Genomic DNA, 24,112 nt, shown 5'->3' with positions numbered 1-24,112 from the left:
TGCTGCTGCTAAGTTGCTTCAGTCGTGTCCGACTCTGTGTGACCCCATAGATGGAAGCCCACCAGGCTCCCCCGTCCCTGGGACTCTCCAGGAAAGAACACTGGAGTGGGTTGCCGTTTCCTTCTCCAATGCATGAAAGTGAAAAGTGAAAGTGAAGTCACTTAGTCGTGTCCAACTCTTAGCGACCCCATGGATTGCAGCCTATCAGGCTTCTCCATCCATGGGATTTTCCAGGCAAGAGTACTGGAGTGGAGTGCCGTTGCCTTCTTCCAATGAGCTTGGAGGCTGCACAAAATTTACAAGCTGGCCACACCTCAAACCCTTCATAAGTAATTCGTTTTCCTTTAGGCTGTAGAAAAAATAGTTTGGGGTAAAGAAACAAACAGAAAGACACTGTTTATTTACTGACAATCTAAACTCAGGCACCTGTTGACAAGAAGCCTTGATCTTTCCTTCATCTCATTCTCCCCCTGGATTTTGGAAACCTAGAAAGGTGACTAATCCTAGATCCTCCCCGCTGGGAGTTCACAGTTTAAGCCTTAAGTCCAGGTGAGAAATACCCCATTCACCAAGGCAACAGTGAGTTAAAATCTGTGGTATCAAAACAAGGATCCTTCAATTAAAAATAAATAATTTTTTAAAAAATCACGTCCACTACATTTAGTAAAACATCTTTCCACCTGAATGTCTAACACCTGAAAAGAGAGAAACTACTTGAAGTGTGGTGTTTCTCCACTGTTCTCATCAGACCCAGGGAAGTTCCAAGAGGGAGAGACCCAGGAGGAGGAGCTTCATGCATTTCTCTTGGTTTTCACTGCTTAAACAACTTTTGTTCATTATGTTTGTAACACAAGATCTTTCACAGTCTTCACATGTCTAAAAACAAACCGCTGACAAATTTCAACATCTACTTACACACTGTCTTGAAATCTGTTAAACCATAAAATCATTCCAGGATTACTAAGACCCTTTGGCTGGCATGGCCTTTGTTTACACATACAGTGTGCGATAAATACTAATAGTTATCAGCTCATCTTCTCAGGCTTCTGCTCAATATCAATCTAATCTGCAAGATACAGGCAGCTAAATACAAATTTGAAATAGCCCCGGAGAGGCCATCTGGCCACAGGCTACCAAGAAGAATGAATCTCCTTAAAGTCTTGACAATCTCCTTAAATGCCTTGAGACATTATTTAACTGCTTATCCAAAGAATCTTCCAAGATTGCTCATCAATGCCTATCCGGTTACCACTGTTCATATTCATATAAAAGGGAAAGTTTGCAGCCGAAGGGTTGGTAGCCCTCCCTTAGTAACAAATACTTGTAAACTCTACAAAGCAGAACCATTGGAAAATTGCTGCCTTGTTGAAAGTAAACCCCTGTCTAGTTAAACTCAGTCCTTCCCCTCCTCAGTTCCATCTCCAAACTTCTGGAATGGCAGACCAGGGAACGATACCACCACACCACAGGACTGTTAGCAGTGTTAGCAAATTAACAAGGGTGTGTTTAAAGTCTAAAACTGTACTTCCAGTAAAGAGACGTCAAAACTTGAAAGTGTGTAATTTCATTGGATCTCAAATTCTCAGATCAGTGATCTGATTTTTTTTAAGTCTTCAGAGTGAGGGCAGCATGCGCTTGAATGAGTTGCAGAGGGTGGGGGTGGGGAGGGAGCATGTGGGTGTTGGAGCAATTTATTCTCTCAGGATGACTGTGACCCACAGAGTAACTAAATTAACTTCATCCAGGGAAATTAGATTGCTCACTAAGTAGGGTGCCCCCCAAAATTCACAAAGTCCCCCAAACCAGTGGAACCATTGGATTTTGTTGGGACTACTTATGAGGCCAAATATAATTGAATTCATCAATCAGACACACACCGTTCAAGCAGTTCTGACACCTTCTCTCACCTGATCTGGTTCCCGTGATCTTCTCAATGGATTAACTACCTGGAGCAGCTCAAACTCTAAGAGAACTTCATCCTGTCAAATATGGAAAAACAGAATAGGTACACACCAGAGAAAGGTTCTTATCAGTAGCCATTTAGATAATTCCAAAAGGAAATAGTTACAAACCAACATAATTTGTACCTAGGAGAGACTTTGTTGTTCATTCACTCAGTCGAGTCCGACCCTTTATGACTGACCCCATGAACTGTAGCATGCCAAGCTTCCCTGTCCTTCACTGTCTCCCAGGGTTTGCTCAAATTCATACCCACTGAGTCTGTGATGCCATTCAATAAAAGCAGTCAATTGAAAGTGAATTTTTAAAAAGTTAAATCCAGTCTGCAGGTGTCTGAAGGGCTTGCAAACCTCAAATATGTTATCTGAAATACTAAAAACTCAAATAAAAATATTCACTGTATAAGTAGTAGGGACAAATAAAGACTTGTAGGGACAAATTTGAGGATTTGGGGGCCACTTGAGTTCATCTAAGACTCTTGTATTGGTAGGAATGCCTACTCCTATACCTCCCCACAATGGTCATATAAAGTGTAATTACTGCCCCTATAGTGTGGGGAACCAAACTTGAGTAGCCAAAGAGCCTGAGTAAAGTGCCCAAGTTCACACAGCTGATGGGAATGGAGTCTACATAGGAATCCAGGCTGCGAGACCCCCAAGCGCACTTGACTGCTCCCTTGGCTAAGTTCAACCTCATCACACCACGTACCTTTTGAAGGTTTAAAGTTATGTGGGTGAAGAGACACAGAAGAGGACCAATTAAAGGCTTTAAAGAAAAAAGCTGTCCTGGCCCCAAAAAGGCTACTTCCAGACTTGATACTAGATGCCACCGCTTTTAAGCTTTTAGTCTATAATCAAGCCATATTGAAACCAGATTTACAAGCTCTTCAGAAGAGACCTTTGTGATTTTCTAAAGCAGACATGTTTGGTATTTTAGGAGGGAGGTCAAACCCCCTATGGTGCAGTGTTTTTAATAAAATCAGTTCAGCAGAAATTAGAGACACACCAGTCAATTTCTAGGAAGCCTCGGAGCCATTCAAAATAAGGGACGGGGCTGGGTGGGGGGAGGGGGGAATAACATAAAAGATGTAACCACGGACAGTTTTTTCAAAAGGGGCAGAATGTTTAAGCGGTGCAGATACAGAAACATCATGGCAACCATTTGTCTCTGGTTTGGGCAAATTTCCACTTAAAAAGGGAAAATCACTTTTGGGGGGAGTTCTATGTCCACATTAAACAAGGACTGTTCCTGATCAGCCCAGCCATGCACTGACACCTCAAAGGAACGGCAAACATCTCTACAAGGGAAAAACAAACAAACCCGTCATCCTCCTTACATCACCCAATCAGGTAGGTAGCTGTTTCATGAAGGGTCCTTTATCTCTGCTCTTGGCAACCTCTACACTCTCATAGGGAACCCAAAGTAGACTTTATATTTAGCTCTTAGAAAAATCAAAGTGGAGAAACCTACAATATTTTTGCTGAAAGGCCAAGTTATGTGCAGATCTGACTTTAAAACTGGTGGCAGGAATATACACAAATATTAAATAAGGAGGCAGCAAAGGGAGAGGATTTGTTAGGAAAAGAGACAGGGCCCACCTATTACATGGCTACAACTAGAGCCCCACTGTGGGCACACAGCAAGCATCCTACCCAACAGGGAAGTGTGAACAGCCTTGCAGATTTAAGCTCAGCCCAAAAGAATCAGGTGGAGGCTTTTCTATTCATCTATTAAAGGTCTGTGATCTTAGCACTCACACACACCCAGGCCTTCCCTGGGTCTTCTCTGGAGGAAGTTCCTGGAACTTCCCTAGAGTTCACTGCTGTCAAATTGTTTCAAAGAGGATGAATTTCAATCCTTCATGGTTTTATTTCCTAATGAATTCCTGAGCTCCTAATTAACAGGTATTGGGAAGAAATGTGATGAATAAGAAACAGCAGGGTGAGCAAGGAGAGGCCACTTTAGAATCCGTGGTACTTGCACGATGCAGTCATGACATGAGAACACAGAAGAGACAAGAAGCCTTTTAATCTTCAAGCCCCAAACTACTGTAATTTGATCTAAAGCTTGAAAGAGGTGGTGAGGGCAAAAATTTCACCAACTGGCCATTTTGATTCCTTCTCTCCCCTTAGGTTTGGAGAGTTAGGCCCCAAAATTCTTTAACTCTCTCAAGAATGGATGCACATCAAATGTAACACTTTATGAACTATAAGTCATGCATGCAAGAATTCTCAGTCTCAAAAAGCACAATATGAATGCCATCATTTATTAAAATGCATATTTATTCCATAGCCTAATTTATTTGGGGCTGTGGCTTATTAGTTATTAAAATAACCTAGATATTCATTTTTAGACTACTCATTTCAACTCAGATTCTTCCATCAACTGGGTGATGGCACCTGTCTTAAGGGACCCAAATTATGCTGATCATAAAATATCCCCGAATATATGCAAAAAATCCTTTTTAACATTCATAAAAGGAAACCCCACAGGTACTCAAATATGCAGGCTATAGGTTAATTTTTAAGCAAAAGTTTCCAATATACAAAAGAATCAAGAAAAGAACCTACAAGTTATTCTCATATTTAAGATAATAAAGACCCATTTTAGAGGAAAAGTACACATGTGGCATAGCTTTAAATTCAGGCTGGGCTTTATTGCCAAAGTCCTCCAGGAGTGGAAACACTATTATTTAGTGTTAGTGTCTAAAATCAACAGTCTATTTGATTATATTAATAAAAGAATCATTTTGGGGAGAAATTATTATTTAAATCTTAATCGACGTATAGTGTTCTCTAAGATTGAGAAGTAAAAAAAATTATCGTTATAACACTCTGTTGAAGGAAGGTTTAAAAACTACGAGCGTAAGACAATGTTTGGCTAATCTGGGGTCCAAAATATTTAATTAAGTCCAGAATAAACTGATGAGTTAACAGTAAAAGTAGACAGTGATTAACTTTGAAAAAAAAAAGATTCATTTAGTAGGTTTTTCTCCTTTTCTGATTGGAGGTAGAGACACATTTAAAAACATTTTCCAGAGCACCTGGACCAAGCTGATAAATATCACCTTTTGCTAAGGCAACTTCAGAAATTGATCAATGATATCTGACTCTGGTACAAATAAGTTTCCAATTTCTCTTAGATGAAAGCTAAAACCAGAATTATCCTAACAAAAAACTGTGGGTAAGACACTGAATGATGGGCAGTACACATTTAGAAATTCTCCACGCTGTAAGAAAACGACACAGGGGCCATATAAGAATAAACAAGATCTTGGTCTTGTTAAGAAAAAAAAAAGTCAAGCCAAAATCTGTAGTTGAGATCCTACACTGAGCAATCATAGGTCTTCACTTGTATAATTAACATGTAGTTCCTTGCCATTCTGGCTTAGTTTTTAATTTATGACAAGACACCACTAAATTTCAGACAAAATATATATATATATATATATTTTAAATCTTTACAATAAGTCAAGATATAGGAGCTTACAGAGAACACATTTGTTTATTCAGGTACTCAATTCCAGCTCCCTCTGAATGCAAATAACCCTGGTAACAGTGTACAGAGTCCTCTCTTTGCTTTTTAATAATTTTAAAGGAAATAATACATTTTGACTGTATTTAAGTCTGTGCAAATAATCCTTCAGAAGAAATAGCCAAGATTCTGTTTGCAGAGGTCATTCCGTCTCTCGCAGATGATGACACGAGTCAGTTTTTTCTTCAGATAAAGTGCTCCCGCCCAGCAGAACTCAAGAGGGTCCCAGACATGCAGTTCCGTGAGGCCCGGTCATACGAACTCCAGCTTCCCGTGCCCGCTGTACATGCCCCAGTGCACAAGCGACAGGATGCGGTCGTGGCTGAGGTCGGCTTGTCTCATCTTATCACAGGTCAGACAGCAGTTCTCATGGCCACTCACAGGCACCATGCACTCCAAGTCCAACTTCGCCACCTGCCCCTTTTTGGAGTGGTGTCCATGGAAGCTGTAGTGCAAACGCGAGAGCATCTGCTGCCGCTGCTCCTGCAGCCTCTTGTTCTCGCTCCGCAGCATCCTCAGAGCCAGCATAATTAGCAACACCAGGATCAGCCCCCCGGCGATGGGAACTGCGATCACCGCTGCCCGGAACCACAGCTCTTTGGAGGACGTCAGCTCCTGCACTTTGGTGATGAGGTTTCTGCTACCATCGTGCTGATACCTGTTGCCTTGTCCTAGAGGGGGCACAAGCAAAACCATCAAACACGGTCAACCCTTCCTGGAGCTTTGCGAGAGCATCTCTCCTTTTAAACGCGGTACCCCCCCTTAAAGGAGAACAAACCAGTTGATCCTAAAGGAAATCAACCCTGAATATTCATTGGAAGGACTGATGCTAAAGCTGAAGCTCCAATACTTTGGCCACCTGATTCAAACAGCCAACTCACTGGGAAAGACCCTGATGCTGGGAAGGACTGAGGGCAGGAGAAGAAGGGGACGACAGAGGAGGAGATGGTTGGATGGCATCCCCAACTCAATGGACATGAGTTTGAGCAAACTACGGGAGATGGTGAAGGACAGGGAAGCCGGGCATGCTACAGTCTATGGGGTCGTAAACAGTCGGACACAACTGAGTGACATCGCTTTAAACAGAGGCTTCCATTCAATCACAACTGAGTGACATCGCCTTAAACAGAGGCTTCCAATTCAATCAACATATAGAACAGAAATGCTGCTCAAGGAGGCAGAGGAGCTTCCAAAAACATTTGTTTACAGACTATCATTACTGATTATTAATGGCCTTTTAATGGCTTCAAAATGTTGGAAAAAAACAGGCAAAACCTATTATGCAGACAGATATCTAGTGCTCAAGCAGACATGAAAGTCACTCAGTAGAGATGCACCTTTGCACCCAGCCTGGCTTCTCCCTCAGCCGTCTCTAATTACATCAACAACAAAATCAATAGCAGACAGACAAAGCCATGGCTGTCACAAGCCTAGAGGCTAAGCAAGGGTTTGGTCAGAAGGGGTGCCACTCCTACCTGAGGCCTCCCCCTTGGGCGGGGTGAGGACATCCTGTAGCCCCCTATAGTTGCACATGTCTTCGTGACAACACTCCAAAGAGGGCGACGGACTGCCGGAGTGGTTGTGAGCCTGTCTGGCTTGGCAGATGTCCGCTGTGCTTGCCAGGGAGTCCAGGCAGCCATGGGTGAGCGGGGAATTGGTGTTCTGAGGATCCAGAAGTCTGGAGAAGCAGGCGCTCAGCTCAGATTTACACATGTAACCAGTAGCCACGCAGTGGGCAGCATCACAGTAGCATCTGATTTCACCTGAAAATGATGGGCAATTGCATCAAATGGCTTCAGAGACCAGATAAAGCATCAACTTCAACAACTGTGCTGTGCTAAGTCGCTCAGTCGTGCCCGACTCTTTAAGATCCCATGAACTGTAGCCCACCAGGCTTCTCTGTCCATGGGATTCTCCAGGCAAGAATACTGGAGTGGGTTGCCATGCCCTCCCCCAGGGGATCTTCCTGACCCAGGGACTGAACCTGTGTCTCTAAAGTCTCCTGCATTGACAGGTGGGTTCTTTACTGCTAGCGCCACCAGACCCCAAATTTCAAAGACATTCACTTTAGGGAATATTCAGCTGAGGGCTTAGAAGGGCTGACCACATGCATCTCTGGAGCCCCTTGTGCAAGTCAGTGCTCGAATCCCAAATCAGGTAAATATCATTTTAGAAATGTATTAATCCACATAGCAGAGGATGAAAGTTCAGTGTAGGATAAGCTAGCAAGTAATTAAAAATAACACTTTTGTCTTTGAAGCAAAATAATCATCAACAGGATTTCTCCTACCATAAGGTAAATTGCATTATTGACTTGTTTTAATCCTACATGACCGTACAATGTAAAATGCTAGGCTTTTTGATTTTGTCAGTATAAATATTTGATCGGAACTGCTGAATTGTTTACTACTTCGAAGGGCTGTGCCAAGGTTTAAGAGCTTTCGCTAACACCTTATAAAGTTATTAACTAGAAACACAACAATCTAGAAATTGCTCCGGTCAGGAGGTTTTAAAACTATGAAACTGGGCAGCTATTTGCAACCTCTCTAGAAAAGGCAAATTTTGCCTATAAAGATCTGTTCATGCAGGGGAGCTTTTAGTCAGATATTGTAAAACAGGAACTAGGCAGTTTACAATTAGTGGTTTGCTTGCCAAAGTCAATTTCTTTCAGCCCAAATGGAAAGTCATAAAACTGGGGGCAGGGAGGAGGGGGTGAAACTGCAAGGTTCCCTCCTCCCCCCACCCCTCAACTCCCCAGTTTTATGTGTAATTCAACATGGGATCTAAAACGGGAAACCCTGAAACTGAAAATCCTCTGCTGGTTGAATGAAAAATCCTTAAGGAAACCTCAAATTTTTCTACAGGAAGTGATTAAAAGTTTCCTTTATAAAACTTAGTTTGTGAGTTGCAAGCGGGTTAACATTCTGCTACAAGATCTGAGACTTCCATGTCCATTTCTGGTTGAAACAGTCTGGGGCTGGGAGTGATCACTCACATGATACCTGACCCGGTGGACCTCGGCCACTGTCACAGGCCACGGCGGAAGCCTGCTGTGAACTGAACTCAGGTACATGCCTGTCCCCAGCTTCTCCATCTGAAGTGCTGTCTTAGTTACAGAAACCAAAGCTCTGAAATTAAACACCAACACTGGGCAGTGCTGTTCTACAAATCTCCTCCCAGCCTCACCTTTCTTCTTTCTCCTCCTCTCGTGAATGCCTGAGTAAGATGTCTCATTTAATTATCTATCCAAATTCCAGGCCAAGGTAAGGCTGCTAGTGCTTCAGTTCTTTTTTTTTTTTTAAAAAAAAAAAAAAACCCAGCCAACTAAACATAGACCTTTGGCAACCTGAGTTTCACCGTGCAAAGCCAGAGGTCCTCCTCCTGTCCTGGGTCTGGGCCCGGGTCCCTTCCCTTCTCCAGTAAATAAAACCTTCCAGTTAGAATCCTGCTTTGCACAAGTTCTTTACTCCTCTCTCCAAGCTTACCCGCTTTTTCGCAGAAAGCTCACTGATCTTAAGTGGGTGATGACTGAATATCCCTAAGTCTGACAAATTCCACATATAGATTGAAAGAAGAAATAAAAGATTAAAAGTTCATGTTGATCCCATGCACTTCAGACCTCATGCAGAAAAAAAGAAAACTGAATACAAGCAAAATGCTGCTTAAATGTTTATGAGAGCCTATTTTAAAGACTATATTTTCAATGACCTAAAACAGTCTAATAAAAATTTGACAGGTAACTAGGAAAGTTCTAACAACTTTTTTTTTTTAATTGGAGCCACATTGGAGCAAGTTGAATAGACTTTTGTGTTACTGTATTAAAACTATATTTCTGCCGTTTCATAAAGTTTCTTCCTGTGGCATGCGAAAAGGCCAGAAGGGGACTGGTATTTTGAAGCAGGGAACAATGCTCTTCTGTCTGCCCCCCTTTCTGGTTACTGTACGTGGTGATTAAACAAAAATGTCTGCTTCAGTCAGGACGGCTACAGGAGAGGCTGCTGGCTTCTTTTAAAGCTTTTGAAGTCCGCAGCAGTCAGAAACCTCTGATCCCCTAATTATATCATTATCAGGCGCATAGTTTCGGTATCTGTGACTTATGTCAGCCGCGGTCCGGCCCCGTTCGGCCGGTCTTTGATAGACCGGGAGGCTTCCCTCTGCAGGCTGCTACGAGGGCTGTTATTTAGGGTTAATTACAGCCTTTCTTCCAAAATAAATAAATAGTAGCACATCATCTCTGCTGGCCCGACTGATCCTTCAACCTCATGCCTGCTACATGGCAATTAGAGAAAAGGGGGGGGGGGTGCAAAAGCTAAAAATGCCTCCTATTTTTAAGAAAAATTATCTGTTCAAGGGACAAACAGTAGGCAGAGTTCGTGGCAGGGGAGGTGGAGGGCCCTTGAAATTCAAAAGAGAGTTGTCTGGGTTATTTCCACCTAAAAGGTGAAAGCCTGCAGAGGGGGGAAAAAAAAAGAAACTGACCGCTGCAATTGTTTTTTTTTTTTTTTTTTTTGAGTAGTGTTTATAAAATATGAGGTGAGTGGGAAAAGGGACCGCTGACGGAGTCCACACCTCCCAGCCTCCAAGCAACAGCGCTGCCCACACCGCTGCACGCGGACACATACCTGGGACACCTACACGCGGGGAGGCACCACTCGCGGGCTCACAAAGACAGTCAGACACACACACACGGACACTCACGGACAGAGACATTTAAACACGGCGACACTCACACGTGAAGATGCTCCAATACAGAGAGACACACAACAGACACACAAGTGCACTCACGGGCAAAAACACTCAAATACAGACACACGTTCACAGCAGAGACACATTCAAATACAGAGTCGCGCACACAAACCGAGACACTCGGACTCAAACTGGGACACACACACGAAACACGCGAGCACGGTGCAACGGGGCACGGGAGACTGCGGTCCCTCCTGGCCGCTCCCGCCCCACGCCGCGGCTGCAAACGCTCAGAAGTTCACGACCGACAGACTCGCGCAAACATTTTGACAACCACTCGCCCCAAGGTCTCACTCCACCACCACGCGCCCGGCCCCGGGATACCGGGGTAGGCGAGTGGCCCCGAAGCCACCGCCGCGACTTCTAAGAACAAACAACTTGTCGCGACCTGCTGGCTCCGCGCGGGAGGCCGCCTCTCCCGCCGCTAACAAAGCCCCGGGACTCCGCGGCCCTCCCCGGGAAGCGCGCGCCCCGCCAGCCGGCGGGCACCCACCTTTGGTGAGCAGGACCGCCATGGCGCAGAGTTCAAGCTGCAGCCAGATGAAGATGTAGCTGGAGTGGCGATCCATGGACGCCCCCGTCCACGGCCCCGGCGCCCCCGCCGGCTCCCGGAGCCGCGGCGCAGCTGCAGCCTACGGCTCCCGGCGCGCGTAGTGCATGGGTAATGCCCGGGGCGCGGGGCCGGGCCGCGGCCGGAGCATGGAGAGCGGCTGGAGGGGCGCGAGCGGCACGGTCCGGTTCCGCAGTCCCGGTTCCCTCCGCTCGGCTCGGCAGCTGGGTGGGCTTCAGGCTCTGCTCTCTTCGGTCGACCACTCGGCAAAAGGAACCAGCAGCCCGGTGCGCAGACACTGGCCGCTGCGAGCTCCCGCCTGCGCCCGCCTGGGTCCGACCGGCTCCGCGCCGTAAATAGCGCCCCGCGCGGGGAGCCGGCAGGCCCCGCCCCACTCCGGCCCCGCCCGGGCCCCGCCCCCGGCGCCGTGCGATTGGCCGCAGGGCTCCAGCCGCTCAGCCGGGGGGCGGGCCGGGCGCGGGCGGGGAGCTTTGCCCCGCGGCTCCGAGCGGCGCCGGCGTCTGGGCTGCGGGCGGCGCCGGCCGTCTCCCGCGCTCCACCTCGCGGAGGCCGGGCGTCCGTGACCTTAGGGAGCTGCGCGGGTCGAGCTCAGCCTCGGGCCCTGCCTCTGACCCCCGCCTCCGCGATCCTCCCCACCCGTCCTCCGGCCAGCGCGCCCCAGCGTGCGGCTTCCTCTTCGTTTCCCCGAAACTCGCGAGGGACCCGCGTGCTCGCTTTCGGAACCGTCCCGCCGCGCGGCTGCCTCGGGAGCCGGGGGAAAGCTGTGGCGGAGTGAGCCCTGCCGGCCCGCGTGCGCCCGGGGAGGGCGGCCCGGCGCGGGGCGCTTTCAGCCTTTCTCCCCCTCCCCTCTGCGCATCCGCCTCGCTTGCCCACCCTGTGATCAATAAAGCCCAGACAGACAGACTGTTGATCAGCAGGAGCCGCCGAGTTCTCCTGGGTAGACAGGACGAGTAGCTGGCTACAGACACTTAACGAAAATTAGCAAATCCAAAAGCACCCGGCGCCAGCGAGACGACACAGGCCGAGACTGACACTCAATTAACCACCCCCCAAACAGTCGCAGGCAAACACAGCGGCTGACCCTGATCAATATCAGCCCGGCGGTGATCTCCTTTCTGAGATGCTAATTCATTTATTAGGACTTCGGGGGCTGCCCGCCCCAACGTACCCAAAGGCGGTTGGGGGGGATGGCGGGATGCTGTTTTTTATTTTTGTGGAAGTGAAATTCAGTTTAAAACTCTTATCTGAGGGAAGCTCTTTTCTTCTCTCTCCCCCAAAACCTGGGATTAACAAAAGTCAACCATTTGCAAAATTTCCTTTTAGGATCAGCCAACATTTCGCGACCTGATAACAATGTCAAGGAGTGGGGCGGGAAAGAAAGGCGTATTTAAAGCTAAGGCAGGAGGAGCAGTCAAACCTTGAGGACTAGAATGCAGAAATGAGCTTTTAGGCTAAGAAGAAAAACTATATACATTTATGTATATATGTCTCTAGGACTGAAAATCCAGGCGAACCTTGAAAAGTTGCTGGAAGTCCACAGAGCTTCAGTATGTAGTTAATGAAATTGCCTTTGAAAAATAATGTCTATATGTAGAAAAAATAATTTCATAAACTGATGTTCTGCCTATTACTTCACTAGATCAAAATTGCATCTAAAAGAGGAGGGGGCTGACCCAGCAGAAGGTCAAAGAGGAAATTAAACCGGTTAGGGCACCAGGTGAACAGCAGGCGTTTCTTTATTTGGGGTTGGGGGGTGGTCAAGGCGGGGAGCTGCCCAGCAGTCCTGAGGAGGGGTTTGATTAGCACTTCCTGACATCTAATTCCTTGACAAGTTAACAGTTCTAAGGGGTTTATGCAGACAATACTGTTCTTGTAATGACATACTCCCTTTTAATTCTAGAGTCAATCATTAGCTAACAGGAAACTTAGAGCATATTCATTCAACTGTTGGACCACCCATTGGAGTTCAGGTTCACAGTTTGTGTGTTAAAAGTCAGAAACTAAAACGTAAATCACAAACAATGGAGCTGGCAGATAATAGAGATTATGAGCACAGTGGTGATGCATAAAGAAAGCAGAGGGACCAGCCCAGGAAGAGAAACAAGTCCAGAAGGTCTACTGGAAACAGTGACTCGCTCCATGACTCCTAAAGACTGAAAGAATTGGGAGGGGACCATTACAAGCACAGGGGACTCTAGGAACTTGGGCATGATATTCATTGATGGCACTGGAGCCTGTGGGTGGTAAGGAGGGGTTGGGTGGATGGGAGGACAAGCAATTCTTTATTGCTGGAGCATGAAACGTGGAGCAAGGAGTGGACAGAGATGCACCAGGAAATAACCATATCTATCTGTGATACAGATAAAAATAACTTTTTAATGGAAGAGGGTGTAGGGGGATGTGTTGATGAAAGTCATATTGTAGTAAACACTTTTTGAGTGCCTTCCCAGCCCTGTTCAGAGACTGTCCATTTTCTCTGGAGTGGGCATTGGCTGCCAGCCTAGGGCCCTCTGCCGCTGTGACGATAGCTTGTCACATGACCCCCAGTTGGACAAATTAGGTTCTCTCTTCTGGGTCTTTAGACTGAGATGTTAGTCACTCTCTAGAGGTCACTTCATGGAAGACAAATTCAGAGTCCATCTGTGTGCAAAGCAAGAGAAAAAAAATGACAGAAATATGTAAGGTGGCACAGATATTAACTCTAAATGGATTCCCAGTCCTTGGCTTAATTTCCAGTCCTTAAGTTCCATCTCAGGGTTAACTCACGCTCTTAGATAAGGTCCTCTTGTTACTTAAGCTCCTTTACTTTCAACCCAAAGGGTTCAAACACTGATGTTTATATTTTGCTGAATTAATATCAATTGTTGTTATTCCAGAATGTATAATTTTTTTATTCCAAGTACAATTCAGAATGAGAACGTCATGATCAGGCAATGATTCTACTTCTTTTGCTTTCATTATTAGCTTAATGGGCAAGCTTTTTAAATGGCTAAAAATTAGTTTTAAGAGAAACAAGTCTGCACTTTAATGGTTTTGGAGCAGACATGGACTTTTCAACTAAATGAACTAGTGTTTGAATCAATATGGAAAATCAAAATCAGTTTAGGGATGTCAATTATGAGGCCATATCAATAGTTGAGAGGATAAACAACAATTTTAATTCAATTTAACACTCAAGAAAAATTGCATCTCTACAGAATTTTACTTGTTTTGTATATAATTTGGTTATTACTTTCCCACATGTAGGTTGATAAGGATAAAATAGTAAACGCTAATGGACTTTTTCTTTTATTTAAATCAACAAATGAAATCAGTGACCAAAATTCTTTTTACCTTTATGAAGGGAATTCTGAAAATATAAGCTGGGAACTAGCTATCTATACCCAAGAACAGAAAGCTGATTTGAGATGTAAAACCTGCACTAATTAAACATTATTAGTTTTGTACTTTCTAACAGTGTTCTAAATGTGATATATATGAACTATATACTATATAATCACAATATGCCACTATGATACACTTTCATGGTTGTCCTATACCACAGAAAAACACTAAAAAAAAATTTTTTTTTTTTTTTAGTTATCCCTCTCTCAAAATAATGCCATTTATGTTATAAACCATGAGCACCCCATCAAAAGACGGGAACTGCTTTTGTTAATTCATATATATATATATATGACAGTATCACTTTGCTATACACCTGAAACAAACACTACACTGTAAATGAAATATAGTACAATATAAAATAAAAATAAGTAACAGACCTTTGGGGCTTTACACAGAGTTAGAATTCCTATCAGAGGGATAACAGCACCACAGCCGTACTGAATCCTCATGAAGGAGGCACACGAATGACTGGATTACAAGAGTTACAAAAATGAGAGCTGCTCACTTCCCAGAAATTTTTTTCTTATATTAAATAGGAGAAAAAAAAAACCTCAAGGGTTTTTATGTCCTAACTCATTTTAACAAAGATGTAAGTATCCTTGCAATCTCTGCTTACACAAATAACGCCATTGTTTCCCAAAATTATACGAGATCCCCCATTTCAACAATGCCTCTCTCCAAGATGCAGATGAAAAATAACTTGGTACATTTTGTCCAGAAGCAGTTGTGTTCAAGTTCCTGGCTAGCATGCAAACTATTGCAGTCTAGAGATAGACTCTAACATTTCTGCCTGTTATACAAATCTCCTACCAACCAACAATCCAGAGAGGTTAGATAACACTTTGAATTCGCAGTAGCAGGGTTTTTTGGAAGTCATTTGTTCTCAGAAGTTAGGAAGGCAGAGCTAAAATTTACTTTCTTTGGAATATGGTCAAAGGTGAGAGATTAGCCCAGCTCAAAGGACTGACTGTCTAGAGTAAAGTTTTTCTTTTCTTTTTTCTTTCAAAATGGAAAACGAGATAAAGAACAGAGGGCAGAGTCCAGGAGGTAGTGTGATAGAACCTAGACAAAAAGGAGAAGATTCCCAAATGTTCATTCTCCCACAAACTAGCAAAAATGCTATTGAGTCTTACAAACACCATAAATCTTACAGATACCATAGAGCAGTAGTCCCCAGCCTTTTTGGCACCAGAGACTGGTTTCACGGAAGACAGTTTTTCCACGGGCCGGGGCAGGGATGATTTCAGGAAGATTCAAGAGCATTACATTTCAGTTCAGTTCAGTTCAGTTCAGTCGCTCAGTCGTGTCCGACTCTCCGCGATCCCATGAATCACAGCACGCCAGGTCTCCGTTTCCATCAACAACTCCCGGAGTTCACTCAAACTCATGTCCACAGAGTTGGTGATGCCATCCAGCCATCTCATTCTCTGTCGTCCCCTTCTCCTCCTGCCCCCAATCCTTCCCAGCATCAGAGTCTTTTCCAGTGAGTCAACTCGTCGCATGAGGTGGCCAAAGTATTGCAGTTTCAGCTTTAGCAACAGTCCTTCCAATGAACACCCAGGATCGATCTCCCTTAGAATGGACTGGTTGGATCTCCTTGCGGTACAAGGGACTCTCAAGAGTCTTCTCCAACACCACAGTTCAAAAGCATCAATTCTTCGCGATCAGCTTTCTTCACAGTCCAACTCTCACATCCATACATGACCACAGGAAAAACCATAGCCTTGACTAGACGGACCTTTGTTGGCAAAGTAATGTCTCTGCTTTTTAATATACTATCAAGGTTGGTCATAACTTTCCTTCCAAGGAGTAAGCGTCTTTTAATTTCATGGCTGCAATCAGCATCTGCAGTGATTTTGGAGCCCAAAAAAAATAAAGTCTGACACTGTTTCCACTGTTTTTCCATCTATTTCCCATGAAGTGATGGGACCAGATGCCATGATCTTTGTTTTCTGAATGTTGAGCTTCAAGGCAACATTTTCACTCTCCTCTTTCACTTTCATCAAGAGGCTTTTGAGTTCCTCTTCACTTTCTGCCATAAGGGTAGTGTCATCTACATATCTGAGATTATTGATATTTCTCCCAGCAATCTTGATTCCAGCTACTGTGTACTTTATTCCTATAAAGTATCCATGGAGTATCTGTTGAGTTGAGGTTTTCTTAAAAAAATTTAAGCAACTAAGTTTAGAATACAGTAAGTAACAGGGACTTCCTTGGTCATACAGTGGTTGAGACTTCTTCCATTGCAGAGGGTGAGGGTTTGATGCCTGGTTGGGGAGCTGAGATTCCACATGCCTCAAGACCAAACAATCAAAACATAAAACAGAAGCAGTATTGTAACAAATTCAATAAAAACTTACAAGAAAGAATACAGTGAGAAACAGACTAAAAGAACATTATGAATTTAACAGTGGACATTGTTTATAATGAAATAATATAAAATATATTCTGTGTGATCCTTGATACAGTCTTTGTTCTATTGACTTATATTAATATAGTGTCCAATTCAGCCAGTAGAACTTCTGGAAATTATTCAACAATTTCTACTAGTTTTGCCTACCTGATGTCAAATAACCAGATTGATTCATTTTGTTCTTTTAACTAAAATGGTAAATTAATCTTTTAAAGCAGAGAAATTACCTTAAATTCCTGCTTAAAGGGTCCTTGACCCAGAATGCTGTTCAAATTCATTCAATGAATAGTATTCGGGGTTCTATGTTCTCAACTGGCAATACTTCATTTGCCTTTTTGGGGGGTTTTCTTTTTTCTTTTTACTGTTCAAAACATTGAGGGCTTACCTGTTGGCTCAGTCAGTAAAGAAGCCTCCTGCAATGTAGGAGACGCAGGTTCAATCCCTGGGTCGGGAAGGTCCCCTGGAGAAGGAAATAGCAAACCACTCCAGTATTCTCATCAGGGAAATCCCATGGATGGAAGAGCCTGGTGGGCTACAGTCCATGGGGTCACAAAAGAGTCAGACATGACTGAGCAACTATACAACAACAGCAAAACACTGAAATTCAAAGCTTTGATATTTTCATTAGACACTCCAACATTTAGACTCTTGCTTGACATTTGGCATCCTTGCCTACTCTCCAAAATCCGCCTGTATTTCCATGGTTCTACATTTATTCAAGCTTATACAAAGGGTATAGCTTCCAAGACTTTCAGTGAATGCCTGAAACCTTAAAAAGTACCAAGCTCAATATAGAATATGGGGATTTTTTTCCTCTTCAAACATACTTAGAAAAAAGTTTAATGTATAATTTAGGCACAGTAAAACAATATCTGAATTGCCAGCATCACTCTCCTTGCACTTTGGGACCATTATTAAGAGTAAGCATCACTTGAACACAAGTACTGGGACCACGAGAGTCCATTTGATAATTGAGAGGGCTGTGTGTATGTGTGTGTGCTCAGTCACTGAATTGTGTACAACTTTTTGCAACCCCATGGACTGCAGACTGCCAGGCTCCTCTGTTCATGGGATTTTCCAGGCAAGAATACTAGAATGGGTTGCCATTTTCTACTCCAAGGGATCTTCCTGACTCAGGAATCGAATGCACGTCTCCTGCATTGGCAGGCAGGATTCTTCACCACTGTGTCACTTAGTAGAGGGCTACTAAGTAACTAAGAGACAGGACACCCTGAACTAGAGGATAATTCACAGGAATGATCCCAGGGTGAGACTGACAGCAGGAGATTTCATCACACTGCTCAGAATGGCATGCAAGGTAAAACTTTTGAACTGCTTATTTCTGGAATTTTCCATTTAATATTTTTGGACAATTCAGCAGGTAACTAAAACCTTGGGTGGATATCAGAATTGCAGACAAGTGGGGGAACTGCAGTAATGACTTCTCCCCTCCAGTTATTCTCCTCTAATGCTGGATCTTCCAAACTGAAATCTCATTGCCAGAACAGAATGATGTCTTTTGCCGTGGAACTTTGAAATAACTAATGTTTGCCATCATGTTTCTGTCCCTGCCACTGTTCTTATTTCATAATCATTTCCAAGGAAATAATGAGCTATACAGCATTTGTTTTGCCATTTACAAAGTATTACTGCTGCTGCTAAGTCACTTCAGTCGTGTCCGACTCTGTGCGACCCCATGGACGGCAGCCCACTAGGCTCTGCCATCCCTGGGATTCTCCAGGCAAGAACACTGGAGTGGGTTTTCATAACTTCTGCTTGCTTTTATACAATCAGAAGCCCCCTTTAGAGAGGTTGCTGTTCAGTTTATGGAGAGACAATTTCAAAATGCTCAGTTTATGGTACGATCAGTTAGGACAGGGTCCTGGCTAATATCAAGCATGGCTGAAAGAAAAAAAAACAAAAACCCACAGCTGCTGCCCCTCATCAAGGTCATGGACCAGGAAGACTATAGGGTATATCACATACATATGCCATATTATGTCTTATGGTGCTGGCCTGCCATATGGCATATGTATATATGATGCACAGATACAAATGAGGTTATCATTTAACTCTTTTTTATTTTTATTTTGTTGCTGTTAGAAATAGGCTTGAAAAAAGATTCATACATTGTAATTGATCGATACATCCTTAAAACTCTTTACAGTTATCAGTTGTCTCTCCTCCTCTTTTCTTTTCTGGTTACTTATTGAAACAAATCAGATCACACGTCCTACAGAGTTTTCTGTGGTCTGGATCTGCTTCCCCATGAGATTGCATCTCCATGGTGTCATTTAACATGTTCCCCTCTCCTGCTGTTATTTCCTGTGAATTGCTTATTAGATCAGATTTAGACTCAATTGGCAAGACTATCTCCTAGGTGATGATATGTATGTCTGTCAGAAGTTCACTCTGTCTGTTTCTATTTGTGTGATATGAAGTTATTGATAATCATTGCCTAGATTCACTGTTTCATTGGGGGATGCAAAACTGATATTCTATTGTTTTCACGTCATTTATTGGCTGGAACACTTCTGTAAAGAGAAACTTTTCCCTCACATTTAACTCACCTTTTAAATAAGAAAAGTATGAGTGAGTGGAATTAAGATTATTCCTTTAACTTATTAATTTGTGAATTTACTACTTTAGTGTTTGCTGCCATCAGGATCTTAGTTCCCTGATTAGAAATGAAACCCCAGCCCCAGCAGTGAAAGAGCCAAGCCCCAACCACTGAATTCCCAAGGAACTCCTTCATCAAAAATAAACTTTAACTACTTGGCAGTCCAATGGTTAAAACTCCTCACTTCATTGCAAGGGGCATGGTTTCAATCCCTGGTCAGAGCACTAAGATCCCACATGCTGCACAGCACAGCCAAAGAAAAAGAACAGAGCCTCAGCGCCCCAGTGGTTACTGTCAAGCAGTCTAACATACATGTAACCAAAATTCCAGGAGAAGGGCTCAGAAAAAGTAATTAAGGAAAAAAAAGCTGAAAAATGTCCAAATTTCAAAAACTAAAAAAAAACCAAACTTAATGTAACCAAAGAAAGGTGGCCCATCTTGTGTGAACTAAAGATGCAGGACATTTCCAGAATCCAGGACTGAATAAAACACTTTGACTTGGATCATTTTTAATGGACAGCAATCTGAACTCTCGCGTCGTTTCAGTTGACAATGGCAACAAATGGAGAAAGAAATGGCAGCCCACTCCAGTATTCTTACCTGGAGAATCTCATGGACAGAGGAGCCTGGCAGACTACGGTCCATAGGGCTGCAGAGAGTCAGACATGACTGAAGTGACTTAGCACGCACACACGTGGCAGCTGAAAGAGCGTTTCTATGCAGCAGCCTGAGAAAGAAGAGTATTCGGGGTGAATAGTCATCTGGCTTTTTCCACACATGCAGTTTGAATGCTGGAGACCAAGGTGCCTGCCAGTCTGTATGCAACACACAAGCCAAAACCATCAACTTTACAACCCAGAAGCCAAAGGAGTCACTGGCTTCCTCACAGTTCCACCCTCTCTGCCCCACCCCACACCACTTAGCTGTTCCTCATAAAATCACAGGAGTATGAAGAGAGTTCTCTGAAGAAGCAGCATTGTTTGCATCACTGCTAAATTTTTCTTTTCTATCAGGCTCCCCAAGGAGATCGTAAACCCTGAAGGACCAGAAATCCTTTCTAACACTTGTTCATTCCCTTGGATGCCTGCACAGTGTGGTCCTGAATACGTCTCATTTTTAATAAGTGAACGTGAACAAGGGTGTTTCCAGTGGAAACAAGGTAACCTTGCAGATGAGGAAACTGCACTGACCAGGAGACGGACGGCCTGAATTGTATCCCACCCTCCATCACTCAGCATGTGACCAGGAGAGATGAGTCGTCCCTTCGTGTCTCACCACCCCCTCCCCGCAAGGGACAGCTGCGGTAGGTGACCAGGCTGCCTCTGAGATGCCTATGAGAGGAACATGAGACCATCTTATCAAGTTTTAAGTGTGACACGCTATAGAAGTGTTACATGCATTGACGCTGAACTGGGAGGGGGGTTCAGAAAGGGGAACTCATATACACCTGGGGCGGATTCATGTCAATGTATGGCAAAAACAACCAATATAATATTTAAAAAAAAAAAAAAGTGTTACATGATTTTCCTTAAAATCAAAGGCTTTATGCAAATCAAATCCATTTTTTGATCATCTAGATGCATTGACGATAGCTTCAGGGCTGTCAGGGTGGTTTTAGGATTTTCTTCTCCTGGGAGCTGAAGATCTGGGACACAAATGAGGCCACAGCCAAGCCAGGCTGGCAGGGTGATGCTGTCTCCCTAAAAACAGCAAGAATCTTGCCACAAAGCTTACCTCCCATGACTGGTGATAGTCCAAGAATCAGCCGAGACAAATTGGTCAGCTAACTTATCATTATGCAAGAGATTTAGCTGGTCCCAGGAGCCATAATTTATGCCTCTGGTCTTCTGGGAAAAACAAGAAGAATCTTCCACCCTGGAATAGGATTCCTTTGGATTGTGTGTGTGTGTGTGCTCAGTCAAAAAAGTTTCTTTAATTAATGCATAGGGGACATTGGGTGGACTTCCTTCAATCTATGTCTTGAGTGGAGGTTTCTAGATCCCTAGACTCTAGTCATAATATTCAGCCTGTTTTGCCTTCTGAGCCAGAAGATGGCCAAGGAGCAAATCACCATCAGGGTCAGATTCAAGGCTTCCTTGGAAGCCACCATGTTCATGCTGCTCATGAAGAGGTCAGCTTATTCTTGTATGGAAGTCAGATAATGAATGTGAAAGGGCTTTGTAAACATGAGATTCATGTCCTAAACGTCTTTGCACCTCCTTTGATGTGGAAGAGAGAGTTGATGATTGATATACATGCGTTGAATACATAGGTCCTTCCTTTTACCATTATTGGTGTATTGATGTTTAGTCGCTCAGTCATGTCTGACTCTTGACAACCCCATGGACTGTAGCTCCGTCAGGCCCCTCTGTCCATGGGATTTCCCAGGCAAGAATACTGGAGTCTGTTGCCAGTTCCTACTCCAGGGGCTCTTCCCAACCCAGGGATTGAACCTGTGTCTCCTGCATTGGAAGGCAGATTCTTTACCACTGAGCCACCAGGGAATCCCCTCCATTGGATTACCCATCTCCAATTCAACAGCATTTTTCAAAAAAATCTGATGCCGCTTATCTGCATTTCCCAATAAAACCCTGATTGATTATGGATACACTTGCCATGAACTACTCGTGAGCCACACTCTCTTACATGGATGATCAATAAATTTCCTGAAGAGCCTCCTGCCCTCAAAATGCTTACAACCCTGCCATCATTCTTTTTGGTGACTAACTTTATTTTATTTTAATCGAAGTATAGTTGCTTTACAATGTTCTGTTAGTTTCTGCTATACAGCAAAGTGAATCAGCTATACATATACACTTATCCCCTCTTTTTTGAATTTCTTTCCCACTTAGGTCACCGCAGAGCATTAAGCAGAGTTCCTTCCTCAAACTACACGATATGTTCTCATTAGTTATCTATTTCATGCCCCTATGTATACATAGGGGCTTCTTTGGTGGCTTAGATGGTAAAGAATCTGCCTGCAGTGGAGACCTGGGTTCAATCCCTGGGTTGGGAAGCTCCCGGAAGAAGGAAACGGCTACCCACTCAAGTATTCTTGCCGAACTTCACAGACAGAGGAGCCTGGGGGGCACAGTTAATGGGGTTGCAAAGAGTCAGACATGACTGAGCAAGTAACACACACACACACACACAACACCCACAAGGTATACATAGGTGACTGTCTAATTTTAACAAAAGTTTGTAGAAACTGGGAGCAGGGAGGGTGCTGATGTTACTTTTCCCTAATTTTTCAAATCATCCCCCTGGGAAGCCCTGCAATCTTTCTGGAAATAGGTGAATTCGGCCCCTGACAGATGTAGATAAGGCAGAGAAAAAGAGCCTAGGTTTCCATATTTTTGCCTGGAGGTGTAATCAAAGCCTTTTCAGATCTAAAATCTTTTTGTTTCCATCACACTCAAGAGTTCAGCAAGAGAAGGGAGATAAAGAGATGGGGCTGGGCAGGGAGGAGCATCTTTCATCCCGACAGATCCAGCAAGTCTGGGAAAGTTAACCCCAGGCTCCACGCCAGCATGCGGTTCCCGGTTTACTGCAAGCAGAGAAGTGTACCTGGATATATGCATTTCAGTTCAGTTCAGTCACTCAGTCGTGACTGACTCTTTGCGACCCCATGAATCACAGCACGCCAGGCCTCCCTGTCCATCACCAACTCCCGGAGGTCACTCAAACTCATGTCCATCGAGTTGGTGATGCCATCCAGCCATCTCATTCTCTGTCGTCCCCTTCTCCTCCCGCCCTCAATCCTTCCCAGCATCAGAGTCTTTTCCAGTGAGTCAACTCATCGCATGAGGTGGCCAAAGTATTGGAGTTTCAGCTTTAGTATCAGTCCTTCCAATGAACACCCAGGATTGATCTCCTTTAGAATAGACTGGTTGGATCTCCTTGCAGTCCAAGGGACTCTCAAGAGTCTTCTCCAACACCACAGTTCAAAAGCATCAATTCTTCAGCGATCAGCTTTCTTCACAGTCCAACTCTCACATCCATACATGACCACGGGAAAAACCATAGCCTTTACTAGATGGACCTTTGTTGGCAAAGTAATGTCTCTGCTTTTTAATATACTATCCCGGTTGATCATAACTTTCTTTCCAAGGAGTAAGTGTCTTTTAATTTCATGGGTGCAATCAGCATCCGCAGTGATTTTGGAGCCACAAAAAATAAAGTCTGACACTGTTTCCACTGTTTCCCCATCTATTTCCTATGAAGTGATGGGACCAGATGCCATGATCTTAGTTTTCTGAATGCTGAGCTTCAAGCCAACCTTTTCACTCTCCTCTTTCACTTTCATCAAGAGGCTTTTGAGTTCCTCTTCACTTTCTGCCATAAGGGTGGTGTCATCTGCATACCTGAGGTTATTGATATTTCTCCCGGCATATGCGTTTAGGTAGAAAATAAATGCTAATGCAGGTTTCTCTGAGTTTCCCTTGCAAATAGAAAAAAAATGCAGCAGCAGCAGCGTCTTTTGGGCCCTTCGATGGGAGACCAGAGAGGCCTCGGGCCGGAGAGGGTTAGACAGGCATTTCAAAGGAAGAGAGGAGGGCGAGGCCGGGGAGGATGGGCCGGCCCAGAAAAGGGAGAGGCGGGGAGGGAGGCTGGGAGGCGGGAAGGAGGTCTGTCCCGGGGAACCGAGCGCGCAGAGACGCCCAATTAGTTTAACTGCAGGTAATGGTGCCCCGGCCGGAGCATCCCAGCGTATCGCACCCGCAGCCGTCCTCCGGCGTCCTGCCGCGCAGCCTCAAGGTCAGGACCCCTGCGCCCCCACTGCCCACTCACCTGCCCTGCTCACCTGCTCACCTGTCTGCTCCTCCCCGCTGTTCTCTGCCACCCCGCGTCCTCCCTGACTTTGTCCAAAATGAAGGAGGGT

General features: G+C 44.4%; 1 protein-coding gene across 1 annotated transcript; it reads right to left on the bottom strand.

The window, feature by feature from the left end:
• Positions 1 to 4,228: 4,228 nt before the first annotated feature.
• On the bottom strand, positions 4,229 to 11,105 carry BAMBI (BMP and activin membrane bound inhibitor). Its single transcript, XM_055430065.2, has 3 exons — positions 10,733 to 11,105; positions 6,969 to 7,256; positions 4,229 to 6,164 (listed from the first exon to the last, which is right to left on the bottom strand). The coding sequence occupies exons 1-3, from the start codon at positions 10,806 to 10,808 to the stop codon at positions 5,746 to 5,748; spliced, it is 783 nt and encodes a 260-aa protein (XP_055286040.2). The 5' UTR covers positions 10,809 to 11,105; the 3' UTR covers positions 4,229 to 5,745.
• Positions 11,106 to 24,112: the final 13,007 nt, after the last annotated feature.

This window comes from Moschus berezovskii, chromosome 15 (assembly GCF_049115385.1).
Source record: "Moschus berezovskii isolate FMDL1 chromosome 15, NW_MosBer_1.0, whole genome shotgun sequence".
Classification (NCBI taxonomy): domain Eukaryota; kingdom Metazoa; phylum Chordata; class Mammalia; order Artiodactyla; family Moschidae; genus Moschus; species Moschus berezovskii.
This window is presented reverse-complemented; position numbering and strand designations above follow the sequence as displayed.